Source organism: Enhydra lutris, unplaced genomic scaffold (genome assembly GCF_002288905.1).
Source record: "Enhydra lutris kenyoni isolate GAN:26980312 unplaced genomic scaffold, ASM228890v2 scaffoldscaffold13, whole genome shotgun sequence".
Taxonomy (NCBI): domain Eukaryota; kingdom Metazoa; phylum Chordata; class Mammalia; order Carnivora; family Mustelidae; genus Enhydra; species Enhydra lutris.
This window is the reverse complement of record NW_019154097.1, coordinates 28799926-28815865: the sequence shown is the minus strand read 5'-3', so window position 1 is coordinate 28815865 and position 15940 is coordinate 28799926. Positions and strand designations below refer to the sequence as shown.

General features: G+C 54.3%; 1 protein-coding gene across 1 annotated transcript in view; it reads left to right on the top strand.

The window, feature by feature from the left end:
- LOC111145755 (DENN domain containing 1A) overlaps positions 1–15940 on the top strand; it is a 499803-nt gene that overhangs the window by 458919 nt on the left and 24944 nt on the right. The window contains exon 20 of the mRNA XM_022500941.1: positions 13946–14002. Coding sequence (XP_022356649.1) covers positions 13946–14002 — 57 coding nt within the window. The remainder of the gene's footprint in view (positions 1–13945; positions 14003–15940) is intronic.

Genomic DNA, 15940 nt, shown 5'->3' with positions numbered 1-15940 from the left:
TGGGTTGGATTGGTTTTCATAATAACGTGGATCCACGGTGTGGGACTCGGGCCTCTGACAGGCATTACCTCACTTAATCTTCTCAGCAGTCCTGTAAGATTCATGCTTATTATTATCTCCAGAAAGCCAGTGCTCAGAGAGGTTAAGCAGCTTTCCCAGGGTCACACCGTAAGTGGCCGAGCAAGAATTCCAAACCAGGTCTGTCTGACGCTGGAGACCGGGCTCTCCCTTCCGTCTGCCCCTCTCATCGGACCCTTATCATTCACACATGCTTCCTGAGGCGTCTGGTTGTAGCTGCCGGTAGTCTGGGACCTGCTTAGGCTCCAACAGTGTGGCCTAGGTTGGCCGTGGAGGTCACGGTCACTCTGTTTTGCCTCTTCCTCTCTCCTGGCCAAAGCTCCCACCACTGCCTGGATTTGGGACTTGGCTCTCTCCCCAAAATAAACCTACAGAGTTCCAGATTCCTTAACACTGTGGGGGCAGGGAGGGGCGTGCAAAGCCACGGTGATGCCGCCCTCCTGATGCCCGCTGGCGCGGGGCAGGGTGCCCAGTAGGTGCTTGCCTTGTTTCACAGGACCTTACCCAGACTGGTGTGGAAGGGTCTAGACTGCCCCGCTTTTCAGGATGGTCAGGGGCCTCACTCTAATCCCCTGGCTGGGAGGATGGATTCAGAGGCAAAGCCAGCTCCTCTGACCCTGAGGCAGCTTGGCAGCAAAGGCGCGTGCCAGCCTCCTGCACACGCGATCTGAAATCGCACTGACCGTGCCCCTCATTTAGGTTATTGTTTGGCCCACATTCGTTTTATTGTCAGTCTGCTTCGTTCCCTGTCTTCCGGAATATTGTATTGCATTTGTTTGTTTATACTGCAGAGAATTTTAAAATGTAATAAAAGTACGAAAACAGAATATATAAAAGGGACTTCTCCCAGGGGATTGTTGATTATTATCCCACTTGAAATGCAAAGTGTGGTATGGGATTAACATTGCCTGGAAGCAGTTGAAACTGAATTTCTGAGAATTTGATGCCCATCAGCCATATGGTTCCGTGGTTGCAGCTACTTTCTTGGCCCTCCCCGGCAGGCCCCAGTCCCGGACTCCTTCTAGGTGGAGTGCAGCTTGCACTTCCCAGAGAGCAGACAGTTTGCAGAATGACGGCAGGCTGGACCGGATGGAGCCCGGGACTCCGCAGGTGTGCTCAGCAGGGGGTCATCCTCGCCCCAGATTGGGGTGCAGGGGTGCGGGAGGGAAGCTTCTTCCCCTGGGCTGTCTACCAAACACTTCCATTCTCCCAAGCCACGAGGACCAGCTAAAAACTCTTCCCCTGCCGCCCTCCTGTCTTTGTGGCTAAAAATCCTGACGTTTTTTGCCAGGCAGAGCTGAGTTATTCTTTTATGCCCTCTTTAATTCCTTCCTTCACTTATTCAACTTACAATGAGGCATGTCAGCTGCCAAACCCTGCCCCAGGCCCTGGGGTCACAGAGGAATAAGATGTTGTCCTGCCTCCTTGGCCCTCATTGTCTGGGAGAAACAGTCGGCAAACTGTATGGAAAGAGAAACGGACCTGAGTGTACTGGCTGGAGAGGGGCCGTAAGGTGTCTTGGGAAACCCAGGCAGGCTTCTCAGAGGAGGTGACATTCCTGGTGGATCTCGAATGGGAAGTTTATATTAGGTGGAGCCAGAGGAGGAGGACATTCCAGGTGAAGAGAGTGACATACATAAAAGACGGGAGAGGCTGGATCTTCAGAGAAGAGGAAGGGCTGATGTGGGGAAGCAGGAGGCCAGGGGGCAACCGGCGAGGGCTGGGAGCCAAACTGCGGAGGTGGGCAGTGCCACAAGAACTTGAAATGTATCTTGTAGGTGTCAAGGAGCCAGTGAGGGTTGTGTCTGAGGGAATGGCATCTGGGAAGATGGATGCCGGGCCCCTGTGGGAAGGAGAGGAAGAAGGTGAAACAGGGAGGCTGCTAATGAGGCTGCTGACTCGCGGTCGGGAGCTGGTGGGCGTCTGACCTCGGACCCCATTATGGCGGTGAAGAGAAGGGAAAGATTTGAGAGATCTGGGTGGTCTGCTGGCTGCTCTCCGTGGGAGCTGTTGGTGTCCTTCCTTAGAATGAATGAGGCTGGACGCAGACTGCGGTTCTCTTCCTCCAGCCAACATGCTCTGATGAGATTTGAGGCGCCATCCATGACCATGGGAGCCCCGTCGGTGTCAGGGCCAGTGGCTGTTGCCCTCTGTAGCCCAGGGTGAAAGTTCTGCTGAGTTTCAGAGGAGGAGACAGGGTCCAGTGACCTCCACCCTCTCTGTCCTGCTTTTGCCCCAAGGCTGTCTCCCAGCCCCCTTCCTTTTTCTACTTTCTCTGGGTCTTGGAACCAGGGTAGCCATATAGCTCCTTCCAGCCTCTCCGCCATCGCAGGGTATGGAGCGTTACGGCTCCTGCTCTCCGGGTCGCCAGCTCTCTGGTGTCCCGGGTCACCTCTGCCACGGATGATGTACGGTATTATGTTAAGCCAAGTTTACGGGCAGCCCCTTAAAATGCAAGCCACTGCCCGTGATGGATGGAGAGCAGGCGCTGTTTAGCCGACCACTTTCGGTTTGTTGCAAACCTGCAAGAACCACACACAGGCGTCTTGTTAGGCCTGTTGCGACAAGGACCCCATAAATAAATAGCAGAGTGCGTCTTGGTGCATCAGGGCTGGAGTATGGAAATAGGGGCACTGTATAAATAATACATATTTACAAAACAAATATATCAGTGCGTTAGCTTACGCAGCCATAATCAAATCACCCAGCGTAACAACCCGAAAGGCTCCGAGGGTCGCCCACGTGGTTGGCTTCCATCCATCAGTGTGCATCAGCATTAGAAATGACCGCCAGAGGGAGGGGGTCCTCCTGCCCGCTGACCTCGAGGCCTTTGAATTGAGGCAAGTGGTGGGATCGCAGGTGGGCGTCCTGACACACAGCCTTCCTGCCAGGGTCTGAAGCCTACCGCGGCCGTGTGTTCCTACAGATGTCTTAAGGTCTGCCGCCAAACAGAAGGCTGATTAGCGCCAAGTTGCAGGATGTAATGGGGTGCACCTCCAGGAAGACGGCTGGCTGGAGGGGAGGGAGGGGACCGGCAATGGACTTTCAAATCATGCAGATTTGCTTTGGCTTACGAAGAGAACCTGTGGTGGACTTTCCAGGTGACTGTCACCGGAGCCTGTTCCCCTCAGCCTTTCACCCCGAAGGCAGGGCTGGGTTCTCAGAAAGGCAGTTCCCCATCTCCGCTGCCCCTTTCTGAGCCGTGAACCCCACTGGGCATCTGGCTCTAGCTTCTGGAGTTCCGAAGAAGCAGCTGACAGAATGGCCACTGGAGTGGGCTCCCCTCCCCTCGCTCGTAATGGCACAATGCTGGATTTCAGTATTTTAAATGAAAAATATATGCAGTTAGCTGTGCGCTGACAATGTCCTTGAGGATTTGACAGTGAGATTTTCCAGCAGTTGGTCTTCGTTAGGAACCTGGCGGTGTTTAATAAGGCAGTCGAACTGCTGGCACCTTGGGTTCCTGTTTGTTCTCCGAGGGCTCTGGGGCTGCTGTGGTAAGCACATCGACCAGAGCTGATCATTACAAGGGCGTACGCCACCATGAATAAAAATGTCACACGTTTTCCCATCTCACAGCGGTACAAAATGTCAGTCCTGTCAAACACACATTGCGGGGAGCTGTGTGCAGTCCGTACAAATTGGAGAGCTGCATATTCCCCCAGCCTTCTGATATTCTTCATTTGAAGCTGAAGAAAAACAGTTGTTAACCTATTAGCTAGGATTTTAAACTCTGCTGAGGCGGTGGAGGGGTAGACTTTGACACAGATAGAAATGTATTCCAGGGTCCAGGAATTTTAAAACCCTGTTCTCCATCCATTTGTTACAAGGGAAGAAAAAAACCCCTCTGTCGAGTGAACCTGACTGTCTTTCTTTAACAGACACACTGGGGAAATTTGGGGAGGTTTCACATCTAAGCTTGCTGTGGCGTCCCACTTTTGCATTCCACTCAGAAAGTCTCCTGCTTTTTGGGATGGCCCTGGGGCTCAACCTGTTGAACCAGGATACCTCTAGGTTGGGAGTTTTTCTTGATCAAAAGCATGCCAGGAAGGTTGCCAGCCTTCCGGACTGAGTGACTGGCATCCAGAGACAATGACTGGTTGGTCCCGGTCTGTGGAATGCTGGGAAATGGCCTCCCTGGTCATTTGGTAGCCGGTTCCACAGTCCTGGGCAAGCATGTACTTTGCACTTATCATGTGCGGGCCTTGTGCCGGAGCCTCAGGTCCAGGTGGGAAATAGACACAGCACTGCCTTTGAGGGGCTTTGACATGGCTTCCAGGGAAGGGAGAGACCCAAGGGATGGGCAGGACCTGTTGGGTAGGCGAGCGCCAGAAGGGCACACAGGACGAGCACGTGATTGCAAACAGCAGTAGCACGTGAGGGACAGGGCAGGGTCTGTATCGGGGTCTGGCTGGAAGGGGCCGCTTATGGTGGTGCGTCGTGGGGCGGGTGGGGGCAGGGCTGGCCTTGGCTGGCCTGCCCAGGGCAGTGTGTGGGACCATGACCAGCTTTCCAGGCTGCCGGTGGATGGGGGGTTGGGGCAGGGAGAGCAGTGTGGAGGTTGGCGTGGCATCAGACTCTGTCCAGAGGCTGCTGTGCAGTCCTCTGTGTACCACCGCAAAATCAGGAGAAGATTTTTATTTTCATTTGCTAGTGGCGTTCTGCATGGGGTGGACATCGTTCTGGAGATGATAAATTAGCCTCGGTTTTGCTGAGCTGGTCCTGGCCCTTAAATGCACTGAGCAAACCTTCACTGAGGCAGGACACAGCCTGGGGAAATGCAGGTGGCAGCAAAGATGGACCCTTGTGTGTGGTCAGAACAGACGTAGCAGGATAAAAAAAGCTCAAAGTGGTTTCGGGGACAACTCCCTAAGGAGAGGGGAGCACCCTTGGTCTTGAGGGTTTAGGTTTCAGCACCTTTTCTTTCTGCTGTGCGTGTATTGGCTGTGATGGAAGGAGCGTGGGCTTCTTGGGGGTCAGACACAGTTGGGCGAGGAGTCAGGCTCTACCATCCGTTAGCTGTGAGGCCTGGCCTGGATGAGTCACTGAGGATGTAGCCTCAGTTTCTTCATCTGCCAAAGGGGATTTTACCTTCTCTGCAGGGTTGTCAAGGTCATGAGAGACCTTACGTGTAGAGATCCCAGCATAGGACCTGGTCCATAGCAAGTGCCAAAAAACAGTGCTGGTGTGTGAGGGCCTTTTCTCTCCCAACCTCTAGAAGCCCCTCCTCCTGTCCCCCACCTCCTGGGAATGTCACCCAGGCACTCTAGGCAGCACCTCCAGCTTCTATCTGGGCAGAGAATGGCACATGTCAGCTGTGCTCCCTGCCCAGCCACCAGCCGCCACCTCTGGTGCCCAACCTCCAGCCGCCAGTGGATGCCACCTATTCAACCCCAGCAGCTGCACCTGACTAAAAACAAAAGGCTCCCCTCCCCCTCCCCACTTCTGGCCCTCCTCCCTATTCGCCCCCCAAGCAGCTAGGGTCACCCGGCCCCCTCGCAGCCTTCCTCACAGCTGCCTCGCCGCTTTTGTTCAGCATGTGAACTTCCCCATCAGCCAAGCTCCTTGCACGGGAAGTAATCAGGGATCCTGACAAGGCTTCAAACCACAAATGCCACTACAAATTAACCAGCACCACGACAAAATACTACTCCTGTCAACATCAGGGAGGAACGCGGTGCTCTTCAGGACCAGGCTGAGGTGTCTTTCAGCTCTGCACTCACTCACTGCAGAGAAAGGGCCTGGGACCAGCCTGCCAGAGTGGCCTCGCCAGGTGACTTGTTGAGGGGACAAGTTGAGGGGACCAAATCCTAAGTACACGCTCTCCGGAGACGATGGCTGACAGACCCCGAGGCAGCGGCTGCAGCTTTTCTCGGACGGCCACCATCGGTCCCCTCTTAGATGGTGCCTCCGGGCAGCAGGTCACAGGGCATGTGGAGACCTTCCTCTGGAGCCCGACAGCCACAGACTGAAGACCAGCGCCACCAGCTTCCTAACTATGTCGTGCGAAGGTCAGCATGGGGCTTCCGGTTCCCCTCTAGAGAATGGGGGTCATGATAGAGCCTCTCTCCAGAGTCTGAGGACTGACTGGGATATTCGGAGTGACACTGGCCCATCGAGGGTACTCCAAGATGAGACACCACCCCCACCCCACCCCAGTCCCTCCTTCTCATAAAGAAGCACCTCCTTGTCACCTGCTATGGGCAGGTTGGAAACTTCTTCCTCAACCACAAAAGAGAAGTCCACCCTGGGCCACATCTTGTAAGAAGCATCCCTCTGAGACCATAGCCCCGAGCTTAGAGCTACCTCTGCCGGAGCTTAGGGCCCGAAGATGGCCAGGATCCCATCTGGGGGCCCCAGGCCTGGCCCCTCCAGTCACCCTCGCTGAAACTCTGAAGCCAAGGCAGGCATTTGATCCTCCCAACAAGCAGGACAGGCTCTCTGAAGGGTGGACGAGAGGCCCACAGGTGATGACAGTTGCTTGGGAACAGGTAGGAGCTGTGCCTGAGAGAACTGGTTGGGCATTTCAAAGGAGACACGCCACACAAATATAGCTTCAATACACTCCTTTTTGGAGGTGTATCAAAAAGAGCCCTCTTTTATTTCCATATCTTGCATAATAGCGGCTTTCCGGTCCCAAGGAGGAGAGCAACCCTGCTCTCAGCCCAGAGGCCCTCTGTAAAGCCACGGAAAGCTTTGTCTTCCTCTCCCAGCCAGCGCTGTTTCATGCGTAGGTCAGAGCATTGATACGGCTACTAGCCAGGAAAATTAACCAGGTGAGCTCCTCCTTCGTTAAACAGTGACAGAGCTTAATTGTGAATTTTCTCTTCTCTCTTCTGGCAGCCTATCTGACTGGTCCATACCCCTAGGACAGAGAAATCCCAGGCATCTGTCCAGCCTCCCCTTTGGGGACACCAGGGCCACCTCCTTGTAGACTAGATAGAGTCTGATGGGGAGGAGAGAGCCCAGCATCATTCAGACACAGGACCTGAGACCCCCTTTGGGGCCAGCCTCAGAGGCCAGCTCTCATGCCTCCAGCCCTTGGAAAGGGGAAGTGCGGGGGCCCTGGCTGCCTCCCTTCCCCAAGCTTTGCGTGCACAGCCTTCTGCCCCAGGCATCTTTGTTCTTCGACCTCCTTCCCCTTGCAACCAGGCTCTCATTGGCGTCTGGCCTGTCTCCCCGCTGACGTTGACATTTCACCTTCTGTGTGGCCTTAGGTAGCACCTCTTCCTCCACCAGCTCCCTGCGCCTGCTTTCCCAGAAGCCAAACGGGGTTGCCGATGGTGGCCTTGAAGGGATGATCCCAGATGTGCCCTCCACGGGGACTGAGTAAATCTGTGCTTCACTTTCAAACAGTCAGCCCCTCCCGCTTACATCGCAGGACCCCTGCCCCCGCCCACGATTACCTCGAGATGAGCTCTTTGACCTTCTTCCGAAGGCCCGTCATCCGCTGCTCTCTGTGACCGGGGGAAAGCCTTCGCCTCCCCGCCATCTATGAAATGGGGTAATGACCCTCATTCCCGTCCAGAGGATCCCCCTGGCTAGCGAGTGAGCTGGTTATGCACCGGCCCACGCAGGCAGGAGGTGCTTTGGCTCTGCAGTCTGTGCAGGCTGAACCTCCCCCAGCCCCTCTCGCACACGGTGCACACTCTGCCCCTGGTCCTTGCCGCCAGTCCAGCATTTTCCACCCCGGAGCCCAGTGCAGGGCATCCACTCACCCATGCTGCCCAGGTAATTAAGTTGCTATTCCAACACGACTTCCCCTCCTGACCTTTTGGAAACAATGTGTTTTGCTGCATCAACAAATTAACTGCAAATCAGATGCTGTCCTCATACATGTGGGTTTCATATCCAGTGAGCGCACTCACATGGTCCACACGGCTGACTGATGCAAATGTCAAGGGCCGGGCAGAGGCCAAAGAGTTCCTCTCCTCTTTGGGACTTCTGTGTCAATCATACTTCCGGGCTTACCCTCTCACGTTTACATCTTGCCGTAGTCAGGTGGCCAGGGGTGGTGAGTTCACAACTTGGAGGCTTGGGCAGGGCCCTGTGGCTTGGGGGAGAATGTCTGTCCTTAGAAGCCCACCCATCCTCCTCCCATCCAAGGACACCAAGGCCTCTGATATGTCTCTCCCTGCCTAAATCCCTCCTAGCTGCTCTCAAGAGAAAAGCCACATCTCTTAGCCTGATTAGTCAAGGCTAAGATGTGACCTACCCCTCCTCCACCAACCCATCCAAGGTCCTGGCCTGCCTTGCCCTCATATCCATCCTTGCTCTAATCATGGTGGGCCACCATAGTTCCCCTCTACCATGCAATTGAACTCCCTCCCACACCCATCCAGTAAGCTCCTCCTCTGTACCCCCACAGACCTCTGCAACCCTCTTTCCCCGCTGCGTTGTAACCCCTTCGATCATAGAGGGAGCCCTTGGAGGACAGGACCATATCTTGCTGACCAATGTGCAGCGTACATGCCATTTGTTAGATGAATGTTTGTTAGATGAATCCTCTGCCTCCTTTGGAAGGCCCTGGAAAGAGCTGCTCAAAGAAGGATGGGGAAGATGTGAGTCACTCTCTCACCAGCCTTTTCTCTTAAACAGATCTCTAACAACAGATTCTAACTTCAAATGGGTTAGAAAAGCTGTATCAGAAAGGATTCCAGACGACTTTAGAAATTTGGGTTGACAAGGGTAGTGCAGTGTCTAAGAATACCTGCTGGCTTTAGTTCCTGCCACTAGCTGTGTGACCTCATACTAGTCCCTTAACCTCTCTGGGCCTCCTGTTTCCTGCCACTGTAGCAGGGACATGATCCTCCTCTAACTTGCCTCACCAGGGGACGTGAGGCTCAAAGGAAAGAAGAGAAGCAGGAACGTTTTGAAAGGAAAACACATCATATAAATAAGAGAGATTATTATTAAAATCCAGTCACCTTCGACAGTGCCTTGCTGATAGCACACTTCCTTGGAAGACCAAGGTCTTCACATCCACAGGACTTTTCTGGGAAGATTTGTGAGCCCAACAGGGACAGAGGATTGGCTGGGGTCGTCGTCAGGGGCTGGGCCAGAGCCCCCAGCCAGAACTGCAGCCCTACACTGTCCTCTCGCCGGAGCCTGCGACTCGGGTGTTATCCCTGTTTTACAGAAGAGCAAACTGGGACTTAGGTTGAAGTAACTTACCCAAGCGGCAGAGCTGGTAGTGGACTCAGCTAGGAAATGGCAGAGCCACATGAACCCACATCTTTCTAACCCAAAGTATATTTCTGCAGGTTTCAGCCCAAATACTCTTTGTATCTAAGAGAGATTTTTTCCGTGATGTGCTTCAAATGCCACCAGACCATACATTTCTTAAGGACAAGAACTTTATTTTATTTTATTTATTTATTTTTTTTTTTCTGAATCTATGGGCCCTGACTTTGTCCCATAAACACACGCAGGAGGAATCTTTCCACTACGTGGGAATGAAACTGCTTCTCCAATTGGACAGGACCTTCAGGAAAACAGGTGCATGTGTTGATTATCAAAACCTCCAATCCCACCATCGCCCCCCACCCACCCCAGCCCAGCTCAGAAAGTGCGAGATGAATTGTTGAATGGAACTCTTCTTAGCAAGAGATAGCCAAAGGCCCAGGCTTCTGAACTCAGTTAAAAAACAGCAGTCTGTATAGCCACACTTTGATCCAGCCAGGGAATTAGGGTTCCCATACATCATGATTTCTGTGTAAAGGTGCCTGGACTTGGCCCTCTCAGTTCTCGGCTCCTTCCGAAGTGAGGCTCTCCTGGGTTTGCTTCCACCTCCTCCAGCAGTGGGAAGAGCACTGGACCCACAGTTGAGGCCTGGGACCCACTCCCGGCACTCCCCATTACCAGCTGGGAGCCGTGTGTGGGGTGCTTTACCTCTCTGCGGTCTGTTTCCCCGCCCACAGATGGATGTGCTCCTTGCCACTGGGGCCACGGGAAGAGCTGAACAAGCGGGTCCGCGCCCTGGACTGTGGGGTGAGAGGCAGAGAAGAGCGAAAGTCAGTCTGCACCCTCAGGGAGTAGAGGGGCATGGGGGTGCTCCTGGATCACCTGAAAGACTTTCAGGGTGCGCTGGCCAGATCTGCAGCCTCCCCAGGCCCCGCTCACATTGTCATAGCCCCACTTTCAGTTAGTCCCGATTCAGCCTCCAACCCTGGGGCCACGTTCTGGAAAAGGATTTGTTGAGTTGATCCTTCCCTGGCTTCTTACTTCACCTTCTCTTCCCACCCAGATCACTACCGGTCACCCCTGTGGCCTCTTCTAATTGTCCCCAGGGTACTCAGCTCTCTCCAGCCTGTGTCCCCAGCTGTCATCCCACCCCAGCAGGCTTGGGAAGCTGTCGCAGTGGTGTGTCCTCTGGTGCCTGACCCTGTTTACCCCAGCGGTGAGGCCCTGACAGATGGACCACATTACCCTTTCATAGTGTCTTTAAATGCCCCCAACTTACTCTGCTCGCTTCTAGGTCGGGTGTGATCAAGAGTCTACTTTCTTCCCATCATTGAACCTGCATTTCCTGGTGACCCTCTAAGGAAAATAAGTTAATTACAAAATCTAGAGAACTTCTTTTGAGTCTCTACACCTTCCAGCGAAGTTTAAGCCAAAAATCATTTGCTGAGCACCTGTTATGGACCAGTACTGGGCTGGCCCCCAGGATAAACAGAGAGCTGAGATGAAGAGGCTTAGAAGGACAGCCTGTGTGCTGTGTGATGACACGTGGGTGGGGAAGGGTAGGGAGGGCCTCCTGGGGGAGGTGGTGCTTGAGCCAGACACCAAAGGACAAACAAGAGGCACCCAGGGTGAGACAAAAGGAAATGGAAAGGTATTTTAGGCGAAGGGCCTAGCTTGGAACCTCAAGAACATGGGAGGCAACTCGGGGCAGCTGGACGGTGTGTTGGATCGGCTGGGGGTGGTGGGATCCCAGGGAGATGGGGGGGAAGCACCAGAGGTGAGACCACAGAGGTCTGTGGGTGGGACCCGGTGTCTGGAGGGCTTTGAACACTTCGGGTAGCATTTTTCAGAGGCTGTTAATGGCTAGTATAGGGAAAGCGAGTCTGGGTTCAAATCGATTGAACAAATAGGATGTAGAAGAAGAAATGTTAATAGGGTTTTGACTGTTTAAGGTGGGGTTTTTTGGTTGCAAGACTTGGTAGCCTTTGCTGTGCTGACTGGCATTGTGAATCTCCAAAAGGAATAAGGCAATAGACAGCATTTCCCAGACTCATCTGGCTGGGGAACCCCCTTTCCTTCCTTCATACAGTGCGTCTCCTAGAATGCACTGGGAGAGGCTGGCCTTCCACTGGCCTTCCACTGGCCTTCCGCTGGGGTGATTTAAGCTGGCGAGAGACACTAGTGGGCTTGTATTTTTTTTAAGTCCCCTCTGGAGCAAGCGTGGAGATGGATGGGGAGGGGAGAGACTGGGGGCGGGGAGCCTGCTAACAGTGATAGTTGCCAGTGTCCACTGACAGCACTGTGGGAAGATCGTGGCCAACATGGTATCTCTGAATCTTCCTGACAGCCCCCTTGGTGGGTGGGGCCGTGACCTGTATTTGCACCGATGAGGAACGGGAGGCTCAGATAGTTAAATCATGGGTCTGTAGAAACCCAAAGGGTAGGGGGTTGCTGGGGTTCAGTCTAAGACTGTCTGACCCCAGGGGCCACCCCCGGAGCGCTCTGCCACCCCCCGCCCCCAGCAGGGGTAGAAACAGCTTGTTCAGAGGCAATGAGCCTTGAGGACTGTGGACTGGAGCAGAATGGCCAAAGACAAGTGAAGGTGGGGGGTCGCGTGACAGTTGGGGAGGCAGGTGTGGACGAGGCAGCGGCCTGTGCACCGTGCAGGTGGCTCCCCTCTCCCTGTCCTTTGATGCCCACCTGCTGAGCAGTGTGAGCTGAGGGGCTCTATCTTCTTTTGCCCCATACTTTCCCTGTAAACATGAAGGAGAAGAAATAGGGCTTAGTGGGTTGCCATGCTCATTGCACTGGGTGGCGGCCCCACCCTCAGGAGGCCCCCAGCTGAAGGCAGGTCTGTGAGCGTGGTGTGGCCCGCACCGCCAGCTAGTAGCCCGAGACCGGGAAGCCATAGTGTACCTCCCACCAGACGTGCTCTGCATGTGCTGTGGGGGATCCCAGGACACTACTGAGTCCCTCTGCCAACTCTGCCACTGGCCCTGTGCTGGGCAACAAGGGTCCAGGATGCTTGAGACATGGCCTCTGCTCTCTGGGAGTTGGGTACCGAGAGTGAGTCCCAAGGCAGGTCTGGTGTCTGAAGACTGTCTCCAGCCAAGCGAGGCTCTAAAGCACCACCGTCCAAGAGAAACGTGGCAGGAGCCTCAGTGCAAGTCACATGTGGAATTCAGAACGTTCTAGTAGCTACATTAGAAAAGCAATAAGAGGGGCACCTGGTGGCTCAGTCTTTAAGCGTCTGCCTTCGGCTCGGGTCGAGGTCCCAGGGTCCTGGGATCGAGCCCCACATCGCGCTCCATGCTCAATGGGGAGCCTGCGTCTCCTCTCCCTCTGCTGCTCCCCCTGCTTGTGCATGCACACGTGCTCTCTCTCTCTCGCTCTCTCCTCTCGCGCTGTCTCTGTCACTGTCTCTGTCAAATAAGTAAATTACATCTTTTTAAAAATTTTTTAAAAAGTAAAAAGAAACATGAAATTAATACTAAACCACATGGCCAAATTGTTTTTTAATTCTAAGATAGAAAACCAATGTAAAAAAGTTACTGAGATGTTTTAGTTACTTGTTTCAAACTAAGTCTCTGAAATCCAGTGTATATTTCATGCTTAGAGCACATCTTAATTCAGACTCACCACACGTGGCCATTGGCTGCCAAAGTGGGCAGTACAGGGCTGGACTTTGTCAGATAACAATGCACCTTTGTGAACGGCGTGGCCCAATGGGGAGGAACCAACCAGAAGCCCCAAGGGGTTTGCCGAGGGTCCGCAGTCTTGGTCTCAAGCGTGTACTCACTTTCCTTACTCTGCCCATGCATCTCCCACACCTGCCAGGGCATCTACACGGGCAGGCGGTTGAAAGGACAGGGCTTGACTTTCAAAATAAAAGGTTAGAGGGTAGAGCCAAGAAGCTGTGCTCTCTTGGTTTTCATTCAGATCCTAATTTCAAAAGCTAAGTGTTTTGTACAATTTTATTTCTTCATCAGACATTTATTTTGCAAATGTTTTTTTCCCTGAGGAATAAGGATGAGTCCCTCAAGGAAATGAACATTTGAAAGGACGTGCAGGGGTCTGGTGGGAGGGAGACACTGGGTGGTAGATGCCACGTAGCAGGGGGCACGGGGCAGGGGGAGCATTGAAGGCGGCATCTGACCTACCCTCTTGAATAACAAATGGACATTTACCAGGCCGATGATGGGGTAGGTCCTTCCACACTGAAGAGCGGCAGGAAACAAGGCATGAGAGCCCGGGGCCATTTGAGGGTCTGCCCAGGTGAGCAAGGATGAAGGTTGGGAGGCACGACAGAGCCCAGGTCCCCGAGGACTCGGAATGCCAGCCCTGAGCCTGGTTGCGTTGTCACTCGAGGAGGCAGGGGGGCACGGCAGAGGTCTCGAGGCTGGGGTGCAACAGGGTCAGCTCGCATCTTAGAAGCTTCCCCTGGCCTGTACGGACAATGGCTGGAGGAGGTCCTGCTGGGAAATGATTACAGAGATCCAGGCCTCAGAATTGCACGTGCAGGACCCGGTGACCGGTTGGCGTGGGGGTGAGAGAGCGGGAGGCATCAAGGACATTCCTCGGGGTCTGGCTTGGGGAACCGGATGCTTCCTCTCATGTGCCAGGTGTGCACATGCATGGGATCATTTCCATGTGTACTGATGTCTTAAGTTTCGCTTTAATGCAGCCACAAAGACTCCGTCCCACCCGCCCGCCGCCGCCCAAGATACAGCGCTCGAGGCCCGTGAGTAGCCGGTGGTTCTGCCCTCCCGCCTAACACTGCCTGAGCCGTTCTCCCCGCCTGACTAAACCTCGGGAGTTTGAATCCAGCTGCCTTGCAACACCAAACCGGGAATTGGGTTTTTCAGCTTCCCTCTCTGCGTGGCATGAACCCGGACTTGCATTTTCTGGGCTTCTCTCTCCTTTGTCCTGAGCCCATCTGGCACCTTGCCGGTCGGAGCTGTAGGTAGCCGCGAGCCACTGTGTGGTGTGTTTGCCGTGTGCGCATCATTTGAGCCCGTCTCCTAGGCTGAGTCCTATTCTAGCCAATGAGCTTCAAAGTCAAGCTCCAGCCGCCTCTTCCTCACAAAGGAAGCAGAAGTCTGGCAGCAGGGGTCTCATTCCCGCCAGAGCTGGGTTTGGAAAGGCATTTGATGTCCCTTTTGCGAGGGCAGAGGCTACGCCCAGAGAATCTCAGAGCGGCCTCGGGTGGGGACCGGCCTCACATAGAGCCCCACCTTCCCCAGTGAAGTGCCAAGTCAGGGCGGAAAAGCAGGACGACATGCGACAACCCCCCCAGCCCCTGGGAACAGGGTGGGTGAGGCAGAGAGACCCCTCTGAGGTTTTTCAAGACAAATGCTGCGGGAAAATCTGGGGTGCGGGGCCCCATTTTCCTTGGAAGTTCAGACTTTGGCCCTGCCGAGGCATAAGCACCGTAAGGGGATCCTTTAAAGTGGGGAAACTTACCAGGACCGTTGGGTGAGGGCTGTTTACCAGAAGAGGTGCTCTGCCTCATTCAAAGCAACCACCGCTCCTGCAGCCCAGCGAAAGAGGTCAGGTTCCCGGCCAGCTGTGACCAGAGTCCCCACAAACCCATGTGCCAACCCCCGCCCTCCCCCTGACCAAGGCACATGTCCACAGCCATCCTGTGACATGTGGCAGCCAAGGGGTGCAGGTGGCCCTGCCCGACTGTGTCTGTTTTTAATCCACAGCGCACACGCCCAGCATCGCTTGGGTGGCTGCTCTCTGCGTGGATGCTGGAAAATTCTGTGGCGCTGTTTTCCTTCCCTTCCCTCCCGTGTGTGGGAGTTAGAGGGCCGGGGGTGGGGGAGGATGGCGGGGTTTAGATACCTTCACCTACGGCAGTCGTGAGTCTGCAGTTCCAACCACGTGTGACGGATCCCTCCCGAACCCAGTCAAACCACGATTAGCCCAAACCCCATCAGCGAGGCTCCGGAGGGGCCGGCTGGAACGTTCCTGCTCGCTGTCATTGGGAGGAAGACACAAACAGCAAAAAGAAGCTGCTTTGTGGAACAGGAAGCCCCTCCTGGGTACAACCGCGTGTGATTTAGTGGGAGCTGCGGGATGAGGCATTGGCATGATGGTTTGGGGGGTAGACGGAGCTGAGCTTGGGGACCCAGGCTCTGGGACTTACAAGTACTGAAGCTCTGAGCCTTGCCGCTCTCTCCCCTGAACGCGCCTTCTGTCTCTCTGGCATGCCCTCCTCCACAGACGCTTTGACAGTGAACGGAGATGACAGTCCTAGAGCCTGATGTCCGGCCCGCAACAGTGGTTCTTACTCTTAATGGGTCTTTAAACCTTACAACTTCTAAGGAAGGACTTGGTTTCTTGGTGACTGTTGTTTGCCTACGAGTTTTTATAGTCAGCAAGTATCCTAGCCGAGCCTCACAGTAATTCTATGAAGTGGACATCATCTCCACCCATTTTAGAGATGAGAAAACTGATGCTTAACCCAACCCCCTCAGGTGCAGATAAGGATCACCAGACTCGAGAACCTGTGGTCTTTCCAGCATACCAAGCTCCCGGGACCCTCTGTCTGCATTTCCCCGGAGTCTGTCATAGCATAATATCCTGGGGCAGTAGGGTGCCTGGATGGCTCGGTCAGTTAAGTGTCCGACTCGAGACTTCGGCTCTGGTCATCACCTCAGGGTTGTGCCATTGA